The sequence below is a fragment of the Oreochromis aureus genome, linkage group 6 (assembly GCF_013358895.1).
Source record: "Oreochromis aureus strain Israel breed Guangdong linkage group 6, ZZ_aureus, whole genome shotgun sequence".
Taxonomy (NCBI): domain Eukaryota; kingdom Metazoa; phylum Chordata; class Actinopteri; order Cichliformes; family Cichlidae; genus Oreochromis; species Oreochromis aureus.
Window position 1 is genome coordinate 27,442,613 of NC_052947.1, and position 21,969 is coordinate 27,464,581.

The 21,969-nt window shown below is 42.8% G+C and overlaps 1 protein-coding gene across 3 annotated transcripts in view; it reads right to left on the bottom strand.

The window, feature by feature from the left end:
* Positions 1-21,969, bottom strand: part of LOC116310838 (myosin-10-like) — a 65,290-nt gene that overhangs the window by 2,978 nt on the left and 40,343 nt on the right. For all 3 annotated transcript variants that reach the window (XM_039613349.1, XM_031727744.2, XM_039613347.1), the window contains 27 exons: positions 19,930-20,044; positions 16,770-16,963; positions 16,540-16,661; positions 15,994-16,063; positions 14,934-15,094; positions 13,479-13,587; positions 12,972-13,103; positions 12,609-12,815; positions 11,946-12,083; positions 10,075-10,198; positions 9,460-9,631; positions 6,234-6,446; positions 5,936-6,080; positions 5,635-5,841; positions 5,434-5,538; positions 4,738-4,890; positions 4,125-4,373; positions 3,829-4,041; positions 3,470-3,682; positions 3,162-3,323; positions 2,947-3,075; positions 2,755-2,843; positions 2,490-2,613; positions 2,075-2,164; positions 1,350-1,468; positions 1,146-1,254; positions 876-1,048 (listed from right to left, as the gene is read on the bottom strand). In XM_039613349.1, coding sequence (XP_039469283.1) covers positions 876-1,048; positions 1,146-1,254; positions 1,350-1,468; positions 2,075-2,164; positions 2,490-2,613; positions 2,755-2,843; positions 2,947-3,075; positions 3,162-3,323; positions 3,470-3,682; positions 3,829-4,041; positions 4,125-4,373; positions 4,738-4,890; positions 5,434-5,538; positions 5,635-5,841; positions 5,936-6,080; positions 6,234-6,446; positions 9,460-9,631; positions 10,075-10,198; positions 11,946-12,083; positions 12,609-12,815; positions 12,972-13,103; positions 13,479-13,587; positions 14,934-15,094; positions 15,994-16,063; positions 16,540-16,661; positions 16,770-16,963; positions 19,930-20,044 — 4,037 coding nt within the window. The remainder of the gene's footprint in view (positions 1-875; positions 1,049-1,145; positions 1,255-1,349; positions 1,469-2,074; positions 2,165-2,489; positions 2,614-2,754; positions 2,844-2,946; positions 3,076-3,161; positions 3,324-3,469; positions 3,683-3,828; positions 4,042-4,124; positions 4,374-4,737; positions 4,891-5,433; positions 5,539-5,634; positions 5,842-5,935; positions 6,081-6,233; positions 6,447-9,459; positions 9,632-10,074; positions 10,199-11,945; positions 12,084-12,608; positions 12,816-12,971; positions 13,104-13,478; positions 13,588-14,933; positions 15,095-15,993; positions 16,064-16,539; positions 16,662-16,769; positions 16,964-19,929; positions 20,045-21,969) is intronic.

Sequence of the window (21,969 nt, forward strand, 5' to 3'; positions counted from 1 at the left end):
TTTGAAAGACGTGTGTGGTTCTCAGGAGCTCCAGCAGGCGCTAAGATCAACTCTAAAAGTTCAACTGTGACTGCTGCTGACACAACTACACGCTAACATAACAAAACATCACATTTAAATGCATTTTCATTCATTATGATGGAGGAGTACAGACTGTAAACACACTGCAATGTCATCCACAGCTTCAAAACCTTAAGACTCACCAGTCTGGTAATAGTACCGGTGTAGTCACCGGCACTGTGTACCTGAACAAAGTGAAAGAGCTGCAGTAATATAAACTAAATGAGACCACATAGTTGTCTGACTACAGCTTAGTCAGACAACTACACTGTTAACCTGAGGATGCGCTGGAGGAGCCTCCCTGGCTCCTCCAGTCTGTGTGATGAAGTATCCTCAGGCAAGACCCTGAACCTGAGTTTCCCCCGAAGCATCCATCAGTGTGGATGGTTGGAAGATGAGCTCAGACTCAGATAAACGAGCTGTATGAACATGTTTGACTGGGTGAATGAGACTTGTGGCGGAGAGTGCTAAAATAGAGTAGAAAGGTGATCTATAAGTGCCAATCCATTTACCCAGTCGCCTCCCGGCTCCATCACCATGTTTCACACATGCAGGAATGAGAGCTGTCAACAAGATGAGGGTGTAGAGGGTGGGGTGGGAGGACTGGGGAAGTGAGTTTAGCAGATTCTTAAAATGAATAATAAATTAAGTTACATGATCAAAACTTTGACAAACAGCCTGACACAGTAATAATGATCATGATTATTACTGTGCGAGTATGTTTGCACTCTGTGTTTTTATTCCTGCACTGTTTCGGTATCTAGCTCAGGTTCTGGGTTATTTCTAAAACCGGCTGATCGCCGTCCTCTTTGTACCTGAGGCGGTTCTTCAGCGAGGTGACCTCTCGGGTGAGACCCTCACTGGCCTCGGTGGCATCGTCCAGCTCCCTCTGCAGCTTCCTGCGAGCGGCATTTGCTCTAGTGGCCTCCTCCTCCGCCTCCTCCAATTGACGCTTCAGCTGCTTCATGCGAGAGTTCGCCTTCTCCATCTGACGCACAGACGCAGGTGGAGGGTGAGAAGTTGTAGAGAACCAGCAGTGTGAATGCAGACAGAGCAAAGCCTAATCATTCCCCGTGTGTCCGTACCTGCTCCTTGTACTGGTCGGCATGACGACGCTCATCCTCCACCTGCATCATCACCTCCTTCAGTTTCTTCTCTGTACGTCGGACGATTTTGTTGGCCGCTGCTCTCTCCCTGGAGGTTTAATAGCGGAAAAGGTAAACATGACCAAATTGTCGTATTGGTCTACTCAAAAAGGTCTAAAATCTGCTCTTTAAGATCTGGATTACTTGGCTTCCTGCTCCAGCTGCTCTTCCAGCTGCAGGATTTTGGCCTCCAGAGCAGTGATGGACGCCTTAAACTTTGACTTGACAGCCCCCTCCAGCTCTGCCAGCTTGGCCTTCAGCTCCTGTGTTCATGGTAACAGAGCAAATATTCAGTTTATTAGTTTAGAGTTGTGATCCAGAGGTCCTGTTAATGCACCTGAAGGATCATGTTCTCGCGTATCTCCTGATCCTACTGGTGCATCTGTGACGTGCGCTCTGCAGCAGAGCCGCGGGTCAGAGAGACTGAATCTGGGGGATGACATCGTGCTACTGAAAATGAAAAATGAAATGCTCGTGTCCTGATCTGCTGCCTCTAGTATAGATCTGGGGTGTCAAACATAAGGCCCAGGGGCCAGAATCGGCCTGGCAAAGACTCCAATCCAGCCCAACGGACAGCTTTAGAAATGTGAAGGAATGAATCCACATTCAGATGTTTTGACAGGATTTCTAGTAGATAATATTTGCAGATGGTGGAAGAATAGAGTTTAGGCCTCAGAGGAGACTGGTGGCAGCTCCCGGGCTGGGCTCACATGTACTAAAGAGAGGTGAAATGCTTAAAAACAAAGAAACAAAAAAACAAGATCAGGTGTGGGAATGAAAAAGAGAACAGCTTGTAGTACAGGAGGGCGTAAACGGAAGGGAAATGTGAAATGAGATAAACACCGTGATATGCTGTAAGTCTACCAGACCTTGTTTTGTCGCTCCAGCTGCTGGCGGGCGTTCTCGCTCTTCTGCGCAGTGTTGCGCTCTGCGGCCAATTCGGTATTCAGGGTGTCGACCTGAGAGAGAAAGAGAGGGGCAGGCAGGTGAGAGGGATTGTGGGAAAAGGAGAGAGCAGACAAACACGTTGATGGGCGTTTTAATTTTACTGTGTTTAGTGTTTAAAAGAAACATTTGCACGACATAAGTTTGTCTTATCCTTTCTCCTCAATCAAGAGGTTTTTGGTACATCATTCTGTGTCACTAGCTTCACCTAGCACCACCCAGCAACCTCCAGGAAACACTTGAAAACCAGTCAGGAAATACACATTTTTCCCTAGCAACCAGTAGCTGTATCACATCCAGATAAAGTTTGCGACACTGCTGATTATTTAGTGTGCCTACCTGCAGGTTGGCCTTTCTGAAGCGGTCGTTGAGCAGCTCCATGTTGCCCTGTTCCTCCTCCAGCTCCTCCTCCAGCTGGGCGATGCGAGCCTCCAGCCTCCGCTTCTCCTCCAGCAGTGACGACCTGACGCAGAGTTTCTATTAAATTTCTACTGATTTACAGCAATTGTAAGACTATAAAACAAATCATTTAATCCCTGAGGGGCACATAAAACCTGGCTAATTATTAATATGAAGTTTGGACAAACTACGTGTTCATACTGACTTTCCAGAAGCACTGCTGGAGATCTCGTCAGCCAGCTCATCCCTCTCCTGTTCAGCGTGTCGACGGGCCCTCTCTGAAGCTGCGTGGTCCTGCGCAGACACACACACACAAGATCATTCAGCATTTCAGACCTTACACACAATTCACTCTGATTATCACCACAAAAGGCAGCTCATATCTCATAGCTCATACCTCCTGAAGCTGCAAGATTTCAGCTTCCAGGCTCTTGAGTTTCTTCTCGTTCTCCTTGGACTGGGCGAAGATCTCATCCCGGGAGGCTCGGGCCTCCTCCAGCTCCCTCTGGTAGTCTTTCATCTGAGCCTGCAGGAGCAGCAACATGATACGGACCAGCTTAGAGACTGAGATAATTGAAAATCAGGACAGACATTAAGCAAACACTTGCGTACCTGTAGTTTCCGGAGCTGTTTGATGGCCTCGTCCCTGCCTTTGTTGGCAGCTTCGATCTGACCCTCCAGCTCGTTCAGGTCCATCTCCAGCTTCTTCTTGGCTGCCACAGCCACAGATCTCTGCTTCCTCTCGTCCTCCAGCTCTGCCTCCATCTCACGTACCTGCAAGAAAACAACACTCAGGGTGTCAGTTTCAGCCTCCCATTTTTACACTTAATGGAAACACTGCATTCTGATGATGTTAATGAAGATAAACTGCACATTAAAAATGTGGCATCAGTCCTTCAGGATTATCGGCCACTTTATACCTGTTTGACCAGCGCTCTTTTCTTCTCCTCGCCCTGCTCGTCTCTGGCCTGCAGGTCTCGGTCAAACTGAGCCTTCATGGCTTGCATGTTGACTTCCAGGCGGAGTTTGGCATCTTCTGTGGCCTGCAGCTCATCCTCCAGCTCCTCCAGCTGTGTTCTCATCTCCTCCACCTGCTGCTCCAACGTACGCTTGGACTTCTCCAGCTCATGGACCTGTGAGCAGCCAGGGGAGTGACAAAAATGTGACACAGCTGCACAATAAACTTATGAAATCCTGAGATTTCAGGTCCTCAGGTATTTCTGACATGTGAACATCTCTTAATCAGTAGTGTCACTGGAGAGGTCAAAAGGTCACTCACATTCTTCCCCACATCATCCTTGGAGCTCATCAGGTCCTCCATTTCAGCACGGAGTTGTTTGTTAAACCGCTCGAGTTCCTCTTTGGCCTCCAAGGCCTCCTCCAGAGCTCTGGCCATCGACAGAGCCTTGGTCTCCTTCTCTCTGGCCTCGGCCTCAGCGCGATCACGCTCCTCAGCGTAACGAGCAGAGATGGTCTTCTCCTCAGCCAACATCTAGCATAGATAACAGAGCCTTCATTACACTGAACAAACTGTAAGAGACCTTGAATATCTCATCTCTGTTTGATCTCCAGTACCTGGTCAAACTTCTTTTGCTTCTTTTCCAGGTTGGACACGATCTGTCTCTGGAGGTCCAGTTCCACCATCTGGTCATCCAGCTCCTGCTGCAGGCGGTTTTTAGTCTTCTCCATCTTGTCCAAAGAAATTGTCTTCTCCTCCAGACGTTGGTTGGTGAGCTCCATGTCCTTCTGGAGTTTCCTCTTCACCTCCTCCAGACCCTCCATTGCTCCCACATCCTCCTCCAACTTCTTCTTTGTCTCAAACAGCTACAAAGACATTTTAAAATATTTGTGACGTGACCTTTGGTGTCCCATCAGTGTGTGCTGGAGAGATAATCAGCTGATGTTTACCTGCAGATGCTGAAGATGCTAATAATAGTTTTATTAATTATTAATCCTAACCACATGTTTTGAAGTGACTCAGATTTTCTCTTCATTTATCTGTGAAGCCTCACTGAGTTACAGCTGTCTGCACGCTGTGCTGCACCTTAGCGACAGGTGCTCACAGCAGGTAAACAGCTGGAAACGGTTGCCGGGCCCTTCTCCTGGCACTCTGCTTCAGCGGTACCTCGAAGGTGTTTCTGCCTGACTGGTTTGTGTGCGTCAGATGTGCCCTACTGTGAACATGTACCTGAGCCTGCACGGTCTGCAGCTGTTTCTCAAGGCTGCGTCGTGCCTCCTCGTCCTCTTCCTGCTGCTCCAGCAAGTTGTTCTTATCCGCCTCCAGCTGGCGGATTTGGCCGCTCAGGTTCAGCTTCTGACGCGTCTCCTCCTGCCGCAACTCCTACTCGCAAAAACCACGATCAGAAACGATGATCAAAAGACAAACGAAAAGCAGTTACACCTGTTTTAGTCTTAATACGCTGATAGTTTAGCAGAGGCTGTTCTCGTTGGATATGTGTGAAAAATACAGAGGCAAAAGCTGCTTGGTTTCACTAGAAAGCTTAATGTTGATTAACCTGAGGTCTGTCTAAAAAGCACAAACACATCACCAGCACCCAAAAGTATTAAACTATTATACTTTAAAGTTTTTTTTTTAAATTAGTTTTTATTTATTTCTCAAGTCAGTTCAGGTTTATTTAGCTTCAGTATCTGTTTTACTTTTCAAAACTGTAATATGGACACATTTGTCATTTTTTGAGAACAGGTATATAAACAATTTACTTGTCTTAAATGTTTTTGTGATTTTATTTCTGCTTAGTTTTAATTAACCATAATAATCTTGCTCCACAGAGGATTTATCAGGTAAAATGATGATTTCTGAACACATCTCCTGCAGCTCTGAAATCATTCAGGCAGAAACGTCGATGCTGACGGTCTTTCGTACCTCAGAGTCTTGCAGTTTGCTGTTCAGGTTTTCAACTTCTTTAGCCAGTTTAACGCCCTTCTTCTCTGCCTCCTCCAGCAAAGTAGACACGTTGTCCAGCTCCGTCTGACAAACAAATGGAAACACATTAAACAAAACTTTCCCTTACAAAAAAAAAATAATAAAAAAAATTAATCAGTCCCAACAATGAGGTGGATTTACCTGGAGTTTGTGGGAGCGCTCGGCCAGCTCTCCCTTGGCTCTCTCCACCTCTGTGGCCCTGGTCAATGACTCCTGCAGCTGAGCCTCCAGCTTCTTCCTCTTGTGCTCCGACTCAGTCTTTGCCTGCTGCAGAGCTTTCACTTCACAGACCAGCTCTTTGTTGTCATTCTCCAGACACTGCTTGTTCTTCTCCAGGTTGGCTTTAAACTGCACAGAACAAATAAAAATAAAAAAAGCTTTTAGTGACATGTATGAAGGTAAACTGAAGACCTTACAGGTTAGAAAGGTTTGAGCAGCTCACCCTCTTGGCCTGCTCCAGCTGTTCGGACAGTTCCTCGAGCGCTGTGGCGTGCCTCTGTCTCATGTCCTGGATCTGAGCCTCGTGGTTTTTGGTCTCCTCGTCAATGGCCTTCTTCAGCTCTGCCACCTCCTGCTCTCGCTTGCTCCTGGAGATCATCCACAAGGGAAACGGTTAAAAACACAGGACTGCATATAAAGATGGACGCAGACTGAAGTCTATAGAACACATAGTGCTACCTGACGTACAACAACTGTGAGGTTCACTTTATCATCATTGATAAATGAGCATTAATAAGCACCTGAGTTCCTGCTGGGCGGCCGTGGTATCCAGCGTGTCCTCCAGCTCAGTCTTCAGAGCTTCCAGCTCCTCACTCAGGTCTCTCTTGAGTTTCTCAGCTTTACTTCGACACATCTTCTCAGACTCCAGATCCTCCTGAAGCTCAGCTATTTGCGCCTGCAGCTCCCGAATCTGCTTCAAAGCATTGTTCTTTTGCACAGACTCCTCATCACACCTAGATGGAGACGCACAAATGCACGTCAGTTTTTCAGAGCAGGTCTTAATCAGAGAATTAAATAAAATTCAAACATTTCCTCAAACCTTCAACTGATGATCTGGATTTCTACATTTGCTTTTTTCTCTCTATATCACATTTGTATCTTCAATTCAGACATCATTCAGAGGACATTTAACAGACTTCCTCACTCGAACATCCTTCACTGCTCTTTACACTTCACGCAGTTTAGATCCTTAGCATTTAATGTTTTCATGCCCGTAAGTGTGCAAGGCCCCTTTTTGGGTTTGAGTTCAGTAAATTTCATCATTTGAGGGTCCAGGTGGATGTAATTTTTCCTGTTGGTGCAGACACAACACTACAATGAACCGACATGTATGCAGACGTCAAACAACGACAGTGACGCAGCTCATTGCAGCAAAATTCACTGGTTAATGTAATGGTAAATGGCCTGCATTTGTATAGCGCTTTACTCAGTCCCTAAGGACCCCAAAGCGCTTTACACTACATTCAGTCATCCACCCATTCACACACACATTCACACACTGGCAATGGTAAGCTACATTGTAGCCACAGCTGCCCTGGGGCGCACTGACAGAGGCGAGGCCGCCGGACACTGGCGCCGCCAGGCCCTCTGACCACCACCAGTAGGCAAACTTGGGGTTAGTATCTTGCCCAAGGATATTTGGCATGCAGCCAGGAGGCAGCCTGGGATCGAACCACCGACCTTCTGATTAGACCTGCTCTGCCACCTGAGCTACAGCCACCCAATGTAATGTGTGAAGTACTGAGTGAAAGCAATAATTTTTCTTGGCAGTGGTTTGCTGTTTCACACCAACTGATGAGCTGGAAAATCCACTGAGAGCAACAAATATTACCAAATATGACTGTGTGCAGAGTTTGATTGAGGAAAAAAATCATGAAGTGAATTCAATGAAAGGTAAGTCCCTGCTGTCCTTTCAAGGCTGAGATAGCCACCTGTGCACACATGGTGGCAGTGTGGTGAAGCTGTGTGTGAGTTTATGTGTGTGTGTGTTCCTCATCAGAAGAGGAAAATGTGATGGGGCTGCTGATTTGTTTGCAGCTGGATGTGCGTCCAAGTAAACCTCGCGCTGGCTGCAGCGTTACTGCGACATTCCTCACTAATGTAGAAATCTGCTGATTAAACACACCGAATGTCAAAATGATTCAGTTTTATAATTAACACAGTGACACCGCTTTGATTAAAAGCACTAATGACTCCCATATAATTGCAATGCTCCCTTTTCCAAACTATCAAAGATGACAGGATTGTTCTCAGAATAGCTGCTGAACTCAAAATGAAGCAGATCAGCTTTAATGAAAGCCTAATTATGTGCGGCTGTGACTAAACCGATGATTTCTGTGTGTGAAATTGGTCGGGCAGATGTTTACCATCAAACCCCGAGTCTGCTGAACGGAGGGGAGCACTGAGAAGTCCCATTAAAGTGATCAGAGCTGACCTTCAGAGGAAAACACCTCCACAGCTGTTTACCTCATTAGCAGTTTTATGAAGGATAAATATGGAAAACAAATCAAACATAAAAGCAAATGTGGATATTTAACCGCTGTGGAAAATAAATATATAAAGAAAATATTTAGCTGGAGGTTAGATGCAAACAGTACCAGGTGGAGGAGATGCAACATCTAAAGTATGAGAAGCTAATATTCACTCCATATGACTCGTGATCCATCTTAAGAAAAGACAGAAACTCTTTGTGGATTATATCAAAACCAAGTTTTAACATCTCCCCCATTCATACAAGTTCACATACACTCAGTACTGAACATTGCCTACAACTGTCTGCTCATCTTATAAACCCACTGCAATCAGAGGGAAACATGGAGTAATATTAACAGAATATATCCATCTGCCTGTGTGATAAACGTCTTGTGTGGTATCATGTGCTTTAAATGCTAATAAAAACTCTAACTTATTGCTGGAAGAGTTGTTAAAACATGATGACAGCCCGTTTTAGCTCTTGACTCCTTGTGCACACAGTGCATCAATCAACATCAGTTTGCCTGTAATCAGACGCGGCTGCCCCGAGACGAAAGGTCCGAGCCGCCGTCGCTTGAGGAAACGCCGCAGAGTGCCTGAGTGCTGAAGCACGTTCGCCGCTTTAATTTCACAGTTGCACGTGTGTCTGTTATTGAATGGCTATTTCAGTCTCACGATGGAGTGCTGTTGTCATGGAAACGGGAGGCAGTGCAGTACAGTGCAGATGCGTGTGAGGATTTATGTTCCTGAAATGAGCAACACTAGCAGTTAAACATTACCACACAAGCGTAGGTTTGCAGAGAGCAGCTATAAAAATACTTCAGCAAAAAGTTGCTTTTTTGGTTTTTTTAATGTGGCGAAAAAACAAAATCGCGAGCTTTGTTGTCAATCTGACTCACTGCTGCTGAGCTCAAACCAAGTCTAGAATATTTAACTAGATCTAATTATGAAATAAACATTTATTTCGTGATAACAGAGTTCAGTTTCTAAACATAAACGTGACATTTTTCTGTGTTATGGCCCTTCACATAGAAAAGAGCACGAGCAGTGCTGCCACCAGAAACCGATTCTTTTCTATGGCTTGTGTGGTGCATGTGTGCTGGCCAGAGAGCACTGAATATGATGACTGTTTGCAAACTGAACAGAAATCGAGAATGACAGGAAATGGGTTCAAATAATACTTGTGAAGACCACCAGCAGTCGCGAAAAAAAAACAGAAGAAGAATGGGTCGTTCGTTTAACCTAGTGGTCAGCTCAGCAAATGAAAGTGCTCTTAGTCAGTGGAATCTGCAGTTCTCTGCTGCAAACATCAAGAAACTATGTTTGTGATTTCGCCTGTGTCCACGCCATTCAGTCACTAAACCAACTGCACCTCTCAGTAAATCTTCATACTGGCTTTTTAAAAATATTCTTTAAGAGGCGGTTTTGTGCTGGGACAGTGTTTACGTTTCGCAGAGGTTGTGTGACATACTCATTTTAATGTTTGCCACTGACCTGGCCAGAGCAGCCTGCAGCTCCTCCTCCTTTTTGGCCAGCTGGATCTTCAGCTCCTCTATCTGTGCCTGAAGCTCCGCAATCTGGTCCTGCAGGTCGGTCGTCTCGGCGTCCAGCTTGCGTTTGGCTTTCTCCAGCTCCTGACGTGTTTTCTCCTCTTTCTTTAAACGCTCTAAAGGGAAGCACAACCATATGCAATATCAGCACATTACAGAAACAGAAATACAAACGTGGTTACTGATCATAACAAACTTTTCTGTTTGGAGTTAAACTTTTTTTTTTTTCATCACTAAGTAAGGTCACAAGTTATGCAGCAGCCATAGAAGGAAAAGGCAATTAAGAAAGTGTCAAAACACAAACAGGTAATCATATTAGCTGCCAATTAATTCGCTGTACAGTTGTAAACACTAAATCATTAACAGTCATACTGGATGTCCCAACTGACCTCTGTGCTGTTCTATTTTTATGAAGTTTTGAACTTGCTGGCTTATTTAAACTCCAACACCACCCCCGTCTACCCTTTACACACAGCCCTGTTTTGTGTCTGTCCTGGTAGACATTTTCTACTTTTGGTCCCCACATGGGGCCGGTAACAGCCTACTGGTAGTGTCTTACCCTCCAGGTCAACCATCATCATCTCCTGCTTGTTCTTGACCTTGCCGAGATTCTTTGCTTTTTCCTCCTCCTCAGTCAGTTGGGAGGTCATCTCGGCGATCCTGTCCTCCAGCAGCTTCTTCTCCTTTTGGGTTAAAAAAATCAAAAACATCAAGACTCAAGACCTGCAAAAGGTCTCAGTATTTTATTGCCAGGGGGTCAGTCCATGGATACTACTGATATACTTAGAGCCTCCAAACAAATCCCCACAATTAAGTCAATTAAATAATATAGCAGTTGCCTCAAGCCCTCTACAATAATACAGAGGAAAAACAACAATCAGGCGACCCCCTGTGAGTAAGAATTTGGCGACAGTGGGAAGGAAAAACTCAAATTTTACATTAGTTTTACCTTAATACTGTTTTGCAGGCTGCTTTCCCATCATTGTTTTTAATCTCACTTATCTTTTACTGGGCCTCAGATTCAGCCCTCTTAGCTAACCCAATGTTTCAAACAAACTTTCTTCTGATTGGCTGCCCCTCTCAAAAAAACAAAAAACAAACAAACAACAGAGAAAGGGTTTAAGAGGCAGGCAAGTGATGCCTGGAGCTGTGTGCCTGAGATGATGATGAGATGGTAGCGGCTCTCTCTCAGTGACATCATTCAAACCCAAAAGTAGAAACAAATATCTGAAACTGAGTGTTTTTATCTTTCAGCTCATTCTTTGAAACTTTGGCTGTGTTTAACATGAGCATCCACCGCTGTGATCATATATACAGGTTCCCAATGAGTAGTGGTATTTAGAGGCCTGACACTGGAAACTAAACCTTTGAGTTACAGACTTCTCTCTCTGCACACATTTACAAGTTTGGTTACAGACCAAATTGACTGAAACATAAATAAACAGCTCTCCACACACATTTATAAACTGCAGAATAACATCCCAATTAACCAGAATCTAGTATAATAAACTGTAATCACTGACTGAAACATTACAGAACCTTCTACTTTATCTGAGTTGCATCATTACACTTTACAGAGAACAGACAGATCAATGCGGAGAAACAGTCATGAGCTTCAAAGTCTTATTATCTGGTGGGACTATAACCAACACCATCTATTAACTGTGCCATACAGCTAACCATTTCCTCTATTTAACTTTGTGATGAGATTAGAAAGCAGATGGTAGACAGCAGCACCCTTCATTGCACAGGCTGCTACTGAAGGTAGCAGGCGACGCGTCACCGTCAGGCAGAGGAAGAGCTGCAGCCGACGCTAATCAGCGTTTTAAGGCCCTCCTCAGTCTGAGTTTGTACTTGTTTCTGTCCAGCATCAGCCCCCGTGTTCACTTATTAAGAAGTCCGTAATAACAGACTTCAGTTTGTAAATGTTTCGCTCAGATGTTTAAGGAACAGCATACAGTGTAATTTACTGCTGTCTCTGATGTCCATTGAGTTAACATGAAGTTTTATACAACATGTCTTGTTCACTCATTCACAGTAGCAGCATTCTATCTAACACTCACACTCTGATGAACGCATCAGGAGCAACTCAGGGTTCAACATCTTCCCCAAGCATGCTTTAGCATGCAGGCTAGAACAGCCAGCGCTACCAGTCTTCTGATTAGTAGACCACATGTTCTACCTCCTGAGCCACAGACATCCCTAATTCAGCTTTAATAACTGACTTGAATGTTGTCAAACAACCTTCATGGTATTTGAAAGGAAGCCTTCCGTCTTCCTTACAGCCTGTCTGTGTATTTAACTCTGTGACATGACTGCAGAGTAGTAAAACTTTATTTACTGATAAGCCTTTAATGATTCCACCTTAAAGAGCTTCCTCTGCTTTCCGGGTTTTGTTTGAACCTTCATTTCCAGCTAAAATTGTCTCACCTTGAGAAACTTGGAGTTTTGGTCCTCCAGGAGCAAAATGTCCTCCTCCATTTTCTTGATCTTCGACTCAGCGGTCACTTTGTCCAGCTGCAGTTTTTGTCTTGCAGCTTCCTCCTCATCCAGCTGCTCCTCCAGGTCCTGTAGGAAGAAAACGTGGCACACAAACATTCGTAACGTGAAGACAGCAAAATCTGCAGTTTCCATACAGATGGAAGTTTAACATACTCATTTCTTTAAAGCCCCAAATCACAAACACATCTGTAAAGCTTAAATATTTATGACCAAGTGATCTCGAAGCAAAATAGGAAAAAAAACATGCTCATTTTTAATGCTTCACATCACTCTAGAGTTTATCTGCTTCATCAGCTTCTCTGGGTTTCATCAAATATACAGACTGAACAACACAAACAAAGCAGGTGTTTTATTTAAAATAATCAAAGGTTAAAAAATAAAACAAGGAAAAGGGTCTTTAGGATCATTTAATATTAAAAAAAAAAAAAAATCTCTCACAAACAGATGATGGGTACGCCGACCTCAGTATTTGAAACTTAATGAGCATCCACCATTGTTACAGTGTAAACGCTCAGCTGGATGTTTAAGCATCAAATAGAAAAATGGGAGAAGTTTGTGTTTCGAAATATATGAAGAAGAGATGACGTAAACCTGGATGTGCGACTGCATCTTCTTCTTCTCATTCTGCAGGCTCTGGTTCCTCTCCTCCTCCTCCTCCACCCTGGACTCCAGGTCGTGAAGGATCTCCTCCAGCTCTTGCTTCCTGGAGAGGAGACGAACTCTCATCTCTTCAGCCTCGGCGAACAGCTCCGTCTCCGCGTGGAGCTGCTCTGCTAAAATATTCTTCTCCTCGAGGAGCTGAAGAGAAGAAACAGCTCAGAAAATGTACCACCTTCACGGCTACAAGTCCTTCCAAAAACTATGAACGTGTAATTTCCCTGAAGCCATTATTGATAGATTTTAATAAATTATAATTCAGGAGAAAGATTTACTTATAAGTTGAGATATTTTTACCTGCTGGTGTTTCCTCTCCATCTCCACCAGCTCGTTTTCCACCTTAAGTTGCCTCTCCTTCACTTTTACCAGCTCCTCGTCTTTGGCTTGCAGCTCCTCCTCCTGCCTGGTGACCTGCAGCAGTGGCTTCACCTGAGTGAGAGAGGAACAAAATTAGAGATGAACATTAGACATAAACAGAATGAATACAATAATTTTTTTCACAGTCATACTGGTCGGTTAATATAGAAAACCAGTAGTTTTACTACAGCAAGTAGCATTTTTCTTATTATCAGCACTTTCCTGCCATATGTAATTATTCCCTCTAATGTAATTCATGGATTAACATGATTAGGACCAAGACGAATTATAGCAAACAGACTGTTTGGATTAAGAAATTCTGCCAGAGAAATCTGAACACTGATTTCTGAAAAAGTAGGGCCTTAGGGCTTTAGCAGAGTTGGAGGGCTGATACGAGCGATATAGGAGCCATCTTCTGCTGTCAGAGGTTGGTGTCGTGGTTCTCACCTTGGTGAAGAGTCTCCACCACTGCCAGTGTCGCAGCTTCAAATAAGCAGCACAGTTCCTCTGCAGGACCTTCAGGGCACTCAGCTGCTGCTGCTTCTTAGCGAAAGCTCTAAGAGAAAAAAAATGAGAAATCAATATCTGAGCTTTTTTTGTTTTTGTTGCACTACAGCCGAGCGACATCAATTGACCACTTTTTTAAAATAATAATTTGTATGTTAGGGGCACTGACATATCACCACCTTTCCGGTTAAAAAACACAAGACTGTAAGTGCAGGTATGTGGTTAAGAGTGCCACTTTGTGCTGAGCAGTGCATGGTGTGTTTTTGGAGCCTCCTGCAGCCTAAAGCAGAATTTTATGTTTCAGCAATGGTGGCATGTTTGCTCTCCACTGGCACTTCGGGGATGTCCCATCTGCAGAGAGGGAGTGTACAAAGTATGTGTTACAACCGGCCTGTGGGCCACTCTTGTTTGTGCTGTTGTTGGGCCGTCAGCCCACAGTTCTTTTTTTTCCACAGTTCTTCCATTCCTGGTGAGCTCCACTGTTCTCCCTTCCTTATTTCTGAGCATTTTTCAAACAGTCACCACACGGGAGATGCAGAGGTCGTCCGCATCCAGTGACACACAGTTGGGGTTTTGGAGTACTGCACAGGGGCGTGTCTGCTGTGGGCGATGTTCCCTCTCCCCTGCTGTCCCAAGAGAAACGTGCATGCAGACGGAAACATTTACCGGACCATAAATCACACTTGAATCAACATTATGAGTGCTGTGAGAGTGAATCAAACAGGAAAGGTAAAATCCACGCAGAGCTCAAACTCGCTGTAACGCTCCCTAAAGTGGAAAAGCTTTCCAGATCTATTACCAAGAGTTACCTAATTAAAATGGTCTCATTTTCCAGCTGCGCATTTCATCATTGTATTTTCGACATGAATAATAATAGAATAATAATAGTGATGCTCCTTCTTTTGCGCAGCAATAAAAATGATGACCTGCACATCACTTCTATTTGATTTTCTTAATATGTTGAATACCCCGGGCTTAATAAAACATGGCGGAATATTTTGAAGCATTAAGATAAACATGCAAACAAACGCCACAGATACATTTACACTTGCCCAACCAGTTGTCTCAGACCACCACGGGGGCTGGTTTGAGCAGCTGGATCTCCATCCCAAAGTGCATTCTGGGTCTGAAACCTTTACATTTGTTCTCACCAGAGAAACTCAAAAATATAGGCTCTCTAGGGAGTCGTAAAAACTAATACACTGGGGTACAAGAAGCGGCTAGAGGCTCTGATTGGTTAAGCACGTGACAGGCGACTTACTAGCAATACTACAAGGAGGTCAGCCAGAGAGCACATAAAAGGAAAGGGGGCGCAAACAACCGAGTAGTGTAGACTGTAGGGGAATATGGGAATAACCCATATGTAGCAGAACATACAGCGATATAAAGACTCACTTGCGGGCCAAGTATCCACGGCACACGGACTGGAAGTAGATGATGATGTCAGTGATCTTCAGGTCTCGCTCCTCCTCCAGATGAGCCAGAACACCAGTTCTGAAGAAGATCTTACTCTGACCAATCCGGAACAGGTTGGGGTCCAGCTCCAGGGCTTGGATCTATAAAAGGAACAAAGCAAGTTGTAGATGAATAAACTGCATGGGCTTAAACAACCTCTGCCACAGAGATTAATAGATTGGTTCAGACTGTTTCTTAGCAGGATCACAGAAAAAGTTACAAACTTTTAGCGTAGGTCAGGCCTGATTAACTCTTGGTGTCAATCCAGATCTAGATGAAGGAATTTTTTTTGGAAGGATTCTTTTTTACCATTGCAAGATGAGGCCAGGTTGGACATTTCAGGCGACGTCTACACAAATGCATATAAAAATAAACAAAATACTGTGCTACCCCTCAGCATTGTGGTAGACGCACATATGGTATCAGGTTGGAGAACCTAGATGACGTCCTTCTGGAGTTATTGCATTCACAAACTTGGGTGTCCATGTCACCCAATACCCCATCAGCCTTTTATGGCTGAGGGGTAAAATGAAAACTGGTAGTTCGATCGCTTCCAAGAAAATGTCACAAACTTTCAGATCCAGAAATCGTTCTGGACCCAGGAACTCTATTCATGTGTGGTGTGGAGGGAATTTTCACTCTTGGTTTGAGGTATGTGGACTGATTTCTTTTGTTTAAGACTTAAAGCTGTTGTATTAATGAGAACTCTTGTCTAGTCAAGTTTAGAAAACATTTAAAAAGACAAATTAATATTTTGACACCCCATAACAGCCCCTCCAGGTTGACTGTCCAGTGCTTGTCTTGGGGATATTCAAACCTGTAAATGGTGAGAAGTGTTTTTGCTTCTGTTTATGGATTAAATGTAAAGTTTCTTTGAATCAGTGTGGACTGAGCCTTGAAGTCTGTTTCACTCTGTTTTTGGATGTGTCAGAAGTCTTCTCCTATCAGCAGTGGTGTATATATCCAACAGCCATCACAGGATCAGGAAAGATAGCATTACCATTCTCTCACAGGCTTGTTTCCCATCCATGAAACCCTTGGGGATAGCGTTGGGTGTAAGGATTTCATATCTGTGTGCAAAGAGAACAAAGTGTGAATAAGTCAAAGTTTTCTCCTTGAAAAGAAAAAAGAAAAAGTTAAAAATTAGTTTGTTTGGATGCTCAATCATCCAGATAAGTAAATCCCAAAAGGTTGATTCTGTTCATCTGGACATAGGACATCTGGACATAGGACATCTGGACATAGCGTTTTCCGTGCTGTGATTGCAGCTGTTCCCCAACTCTCTGTGAATGGTACTCAGGGCCATTGGTCTTTGATCAATGGTCATGACAATTTGCATATTAATGATCAAGGAACTGACCTCACAGCCCATTGTTCATTCAGTGGACTAGTTTCAGTCATTGTGCAGACTGGGGAAACCTGCAGTCAGCTGAGGCTGAAGAAGTCACTTGGATGAGTGATGAAACGCTTCTCCAAACGAAAACGCTATGTCCAGATGAACAGAATCAACCTTTTGGGAGTTAAAAAAAGTGGTGATGTTTCTCACCGCTGTCTAAACTCCTGGAAGACGATGCGGTTGGGGAAGCCCTGTCTGCAGATACGAATCCCCTCCAAGACTCCGTTACACCTGAGCTGGTCCAGAACCAGGTGAGGCTCAAGTTTACCAGCCTGAAGGAGGAAATGATACACTCTTAAATACAGAAACAGAAACTTTACCATATTTTATTTTTTAAAGGAGTCCCAGACTTTCCACTTCTGATAAGTAAAAGTATTTACTCTTTTTTCGTGGTTGGGGATGATGCAGCGGACAAAGTTGGGGTTGGTGTTCCTCAGTGTGGCCATAAGCTTAGTGAGTGACTCTTTGTAGAGCTGTCCCACTGTACGAAACATGCCCTTTTTCGTTTTGTAGGTGGCACCAAACGCCGTCTCGTTCATTCCTGCCACCTGGTCCAGGCCCACGATGCGGTCGACTGGAGGGGAGACGGGGACATGTTATCGTGAGTCTGTGTATTTCTGAGATGGTCACTGCAGGAACAAGTGGTAGCAGCACGGTGGCATAATGTGGCTACATGACCGAGTGCAGATGAATGAAAACTATCAAATGAAGGCAGTCTATCAAAGCAGCAGTCAAGAGTCTAAAAGTATCGCTGGTTTCTGCAGGTGGAAATGAAACATTTAGCCAAACTGTTTCGTATTTTAAACACTGTATACACACACGACTCTGTGGTGAGAGGAACCTTTCTGTGGGTGTTCGATGGCGGCTAAATTCATGCTTTTCAATATTTTAGTGCTTTTGATAAAAAACCTGCACCACCATACTGCTAAGATAATAACGTTAAAGTTATAATAATAAAGTTTCGTAACTATAAGACAGCAAAACACTGTATATACTTTTTGATAACTTCTTTTAAAAAGCATCACTCAGCGTTAACTCAGGGTTAACCATGACTAGCAAAATAAGAGAGAACTACACCTGTTACATTAATAAATAACTGAACAGTAATAATCAGCCGCCTCTTTAAGAGATCCTCTTGCCTAATGATTTTGAAGACACCACCAACAACAAAAACAACAACAACTTTGCCAATAAGCGAGTCTTTATGGGAAACACGAGATGGGAAATGCCATGGGTAGCTGGTTAGCAGTGACTTAACCTTCTAAATAACAGCAAGGGGGTTGTCAGTCAGTAGACTGATTGTGGATGGTGTTATTTTCTTAGATGGATGAAAAAATAGAAACAAAAAATGCTAAAATTTGTCTCTTTTTATAATAGTGAGATGGGAAAATATATTAGAGTGGCCTGCCTCAGTAAAATATATGTGTGGGAAACAGAGAGAACAGCTTGATCCAAAACAGCTGGATTAACATAGTTTTCAGTTTTCTGTGTATTTTGTGGTGGATTTGATGCTCTATTAGGTATTTCTGAGAGCAGGATGGTGTATGCGTTCTTAAAATAAACTACAGTGTGAGTTACTCTTGTGAAGGAACATACCTCAGTATAAACATCAGCACTTTTGAGTGATTTTTTTCTTAAGATGAAGCAGTTTTGATTGTGGAAAAAATTCAAGGTTTTAAGAAAAAAATAATAAAATTAAATAAAAATAACTTTTCAGAGGTTAGGGCCACGGCAGTGGGACGACCTGTACTTGTGAGATCTACTTGCTTGTGGGTTTGAGCAGCTGAGGTAACTTTATGAGATGTTAATGTGAGTCTGAACTTCATTTAAGACCCACAACTGGAACATGATGTATTTTGACCATCAAGTTCTGCTTTGGAATGACCTCAAGAAACAAACAAACAAAAACAAACTAAACCCTTCATCATCAGTATCCTCAGGTATATTATCATTTAACGGCCAGCTGTGCTTAAAAAACCTCCAGTATAACAGAAAATACTGCTTTGAACTAAACCTGAAACCAGCTGTTAAACAGAGTCAGACTCACGTCATGTTAGCAGTGAGACGTCCCTGCCTCTGCCTGTTACGATGGACCTCAGGATGTGATCAACAGTAATTCCTACAGACAACTTAACACAAGCTTCACTGACAAAACCTAAAACCTGCAAATCTTAACACCTGATTAAACACAGACTTTGGGTCATCTCATATAACAGGTGACCTCCTTAGAGTCAGCTGATTTGTTTGATACAGTATTGGAAAAGTCTATCAGGGGGCGGGATCAAGTGGACTGACCCTTATGTCACTTATAAAAAGGGGTGTGTCATAAGTATCTCACCATACTACATTACAAAATGTAACAAGAAGAAACACATTTATAATAAATTATATCTTAAAAACTGGAAAAGTAACAAAAAGCAAGAATTACTTATTCTATACAGATACCTTTGTCTATCATTATTATTCAGTAATATTACTCAGTAATGTGTCAGTTCAGTTTATTCAGTTGATAAGTCAGGCTGGAGGGGGAGCGAGTTTAGAGTGCCTGTAAGTTTTAATAATCACACTGCAAGAGGGAGGAATACAATAGGCTGTGATTGATATTTTCCCCCCATCACTATATATTAATTTCCCAGCAGTTAAATCATAATTACAATCACAGACTCCTGAGTTTAACCGAGGTGATACACGACCTGCTTTCTGGACCCTCCACAGTGATATCTGAGCTCAGAGCCAAAGCAAAATTCCACATCTGGTTTTAATTCTCTGCCACTGTGTGTAGGGACAGGAGGAAGGCGGGACAATAATGTTATTAAATATTCTTCAGTAGAGTTTCAAATCCTTCATTTGCTCGTGGATGTTTCACATCACTGATGGGGGACAGAGGGAAGAATAAACAGCAATCAGACTCAGACACACTAGATGCACTAGATTCTTGATGCTTGCTTCAGGGCAGCTGGACATACAAAGATCACAAGACCCCATGTCAGCCCACTAACACACCGAAACAAATTAAAGCACACTGGTTCGACTAAAGAGAGACAATGACTATATTCTACTCTAGCTTATTTGGGAACTGGGCACTACTGCTTTTGGCTGAGACAAGGGAGCCATGCAGCCTGGAAGCAGATGGGAGCCACTGTAGCTATGACAGACAGCACCGGCTGAAGCATGAAGCACAGAGCCAGATCTGGGCAGAAATGTACCAACAGGTCATTTTCAACTATGATTCTGGCCCAGCACGACCCAGTCATTCACCTGCCGGCTCATCCAGACTAGTGACACTGTCATAGAATGAGGCCCTTTGAATGGTCTGAATCTCTACAACACAGAGAGAGAGAGACAAGGATGGGACGCTCTTAGAAAAGGGTCAATGAGGCAGACAGCTGCTGCTGTTAGTAGGCTTCAGTGACAGACATGTAGATGTAGAAAAGCAAACAGGTACAAACATAATGAACTACAGGAAGTATTAATAGAACCAGTTGGTTGTAGTTGTTACAGCTGACTTAAACGTTCAGAGATAAGTAGGTGGTAAGTTACCATCCTTCCACAGTTCAGCAACAAACTTGTCAGTTGACTGATGGAGAAGTGTCGCCACGTTGTCATTCAGAGGGTCCATGTTCTTCATTAGCCACTCATCTGCCTTGTAGTCCACCTGTAAGAGTAAACAGAGTTATAGCTCAGAAAAAGCACTATTATCTATAAGACATTTTGGTTTTTAACATTAATTCATATTAAAAAAAAAGATAGAAAAAATTGTGACCTCATTCTCATGTTCCTAGCTTTATCCTAATGTGAAATGGCCATTTTGTTTTAAAAAACATATTGACGCCAATAATACCAATGAAACCACAGTGGAAGTGACAGGGTTTCACAGCTGGTTATCATGGGGAACGGCCGGTGTTTGCACAATATGGACGAGCTCAGTGAGCCGATTAAGGATGAGACACAGTGAGCGTGGACTGATCGAGTGTCTGTGCAGAGTCACAGATCCAGGAAATCTTTCCTCCATTGTATCAAAATACCTGCAGTTATTTGTTAGGTGTTACTCATTTACGTTTTTTCTATGATTTATGTAACTATGCTCATTCGCACAATATCGTTCCATCTTTCTGATACTGTCTGTTTGTCTTGCTTTATTGACATATTCTGCTTCATTTCTTTTTTATATTATAATAAAAAAAATAACAAAAAGCCACCCAAAAATAAACAAATTTATAATGAAGAAAAAAACTACTTTATTTCAAAGTTTAAAATGTTTGGCTGCTCAGACACTAATTCCCCACCTTTGGGATAAATAAAGTTTATTTCGTTAACTTTATCTTATTTATTTGTATCTTTCTAACAGAAAAGATTCTATCATTTCTGAATGATCATCACTGACAGGTATACATAAATGATATGGTTAACCAAAATGTAATCTATTACATTTTTAACATTTGGAAGCCCATTAACGTATATCTATGTGTAAATTCTGTCTCAATCACTGTGAACTTCATGGTGAATTTAACTGTCACTATGACCTATAAGGTGTTTTTTATTCTAAAAACTTACAAGCCACATTCACAGTGCTTTATTTTACCAACTTCGAGAGCTATGTAGGTGCTTTCATGCACACAGTGATAGTATCTTGCCCAAACAACATTTAGACTTGAGAAGCACGGACCTCATGGGACAGGCCTCTCTACCTCCTGCAGCTTTATAAACTCGGTATCAGGATCATTTAGCTCAGTTGGATGAGAATCGGACTCCAGAGCAAGAGGTGAACAGTTCAAGTTTACCTTTCATGGTACATTTTCTTTAACTTTCTTACTCTTCTCTTGAGAATATTTTATGTTGTTTTGTTGTAGTTGATAAAAGACAATCTACAACTATTCTTCAGTACAGAGGTTTTTCTTCCAGCACAAGCTTTTTTGTAGCTGGAAAATCCAACTTGAATATCCAAGTGACGCTCAACAAGCAACAATATTATTTTGTTATGTCTCCCAGGTCGGCACAACTTTTATTTCGGAGATATATTACAACCCAGACTAGACGTCAAGATGGTAATTCAACGTGAAAATGTTTGTTGGTCATTCTTTGTATAATAAACTCCCCCTTTATTTAGGATCCATTCACTTTTAAAGATCTGTAAGTCAGAATATTTCATGTTTGAAAGCGAAAACTATAAAAATGTTAATTTCCCATCTGTGCAGTTTGGAGGATTTTGGTGGAAAGAATTGAAGCTAACAAAGATGCCGTTTAATAAAGAGCAACACATAAATACCAAAATATGTCTGATGTTATATTGGAAAAAATTCTCCATTTCATAGTTTGTGCATCATATGTCACTGCCTGAATCACATGTTCCCTAAAAACCAAACACATACAAGACTTCATCTTTTCTGATTGTAGAAGTATAAAAATCAAGAAACATTTCCACACTGCTCTGAATGAGATCATTTTTCTCTGTGCACACCTGTGTTAACAACATTTACAGCGTTTGGCTTCGTCGTGCTGCAGATTTTTCTCCACGGCAGACGTTCCTACAGCTGGAATCTTTCAGTTTTTTGAAATATTGAGGCGTGAAACAAAGTCCAC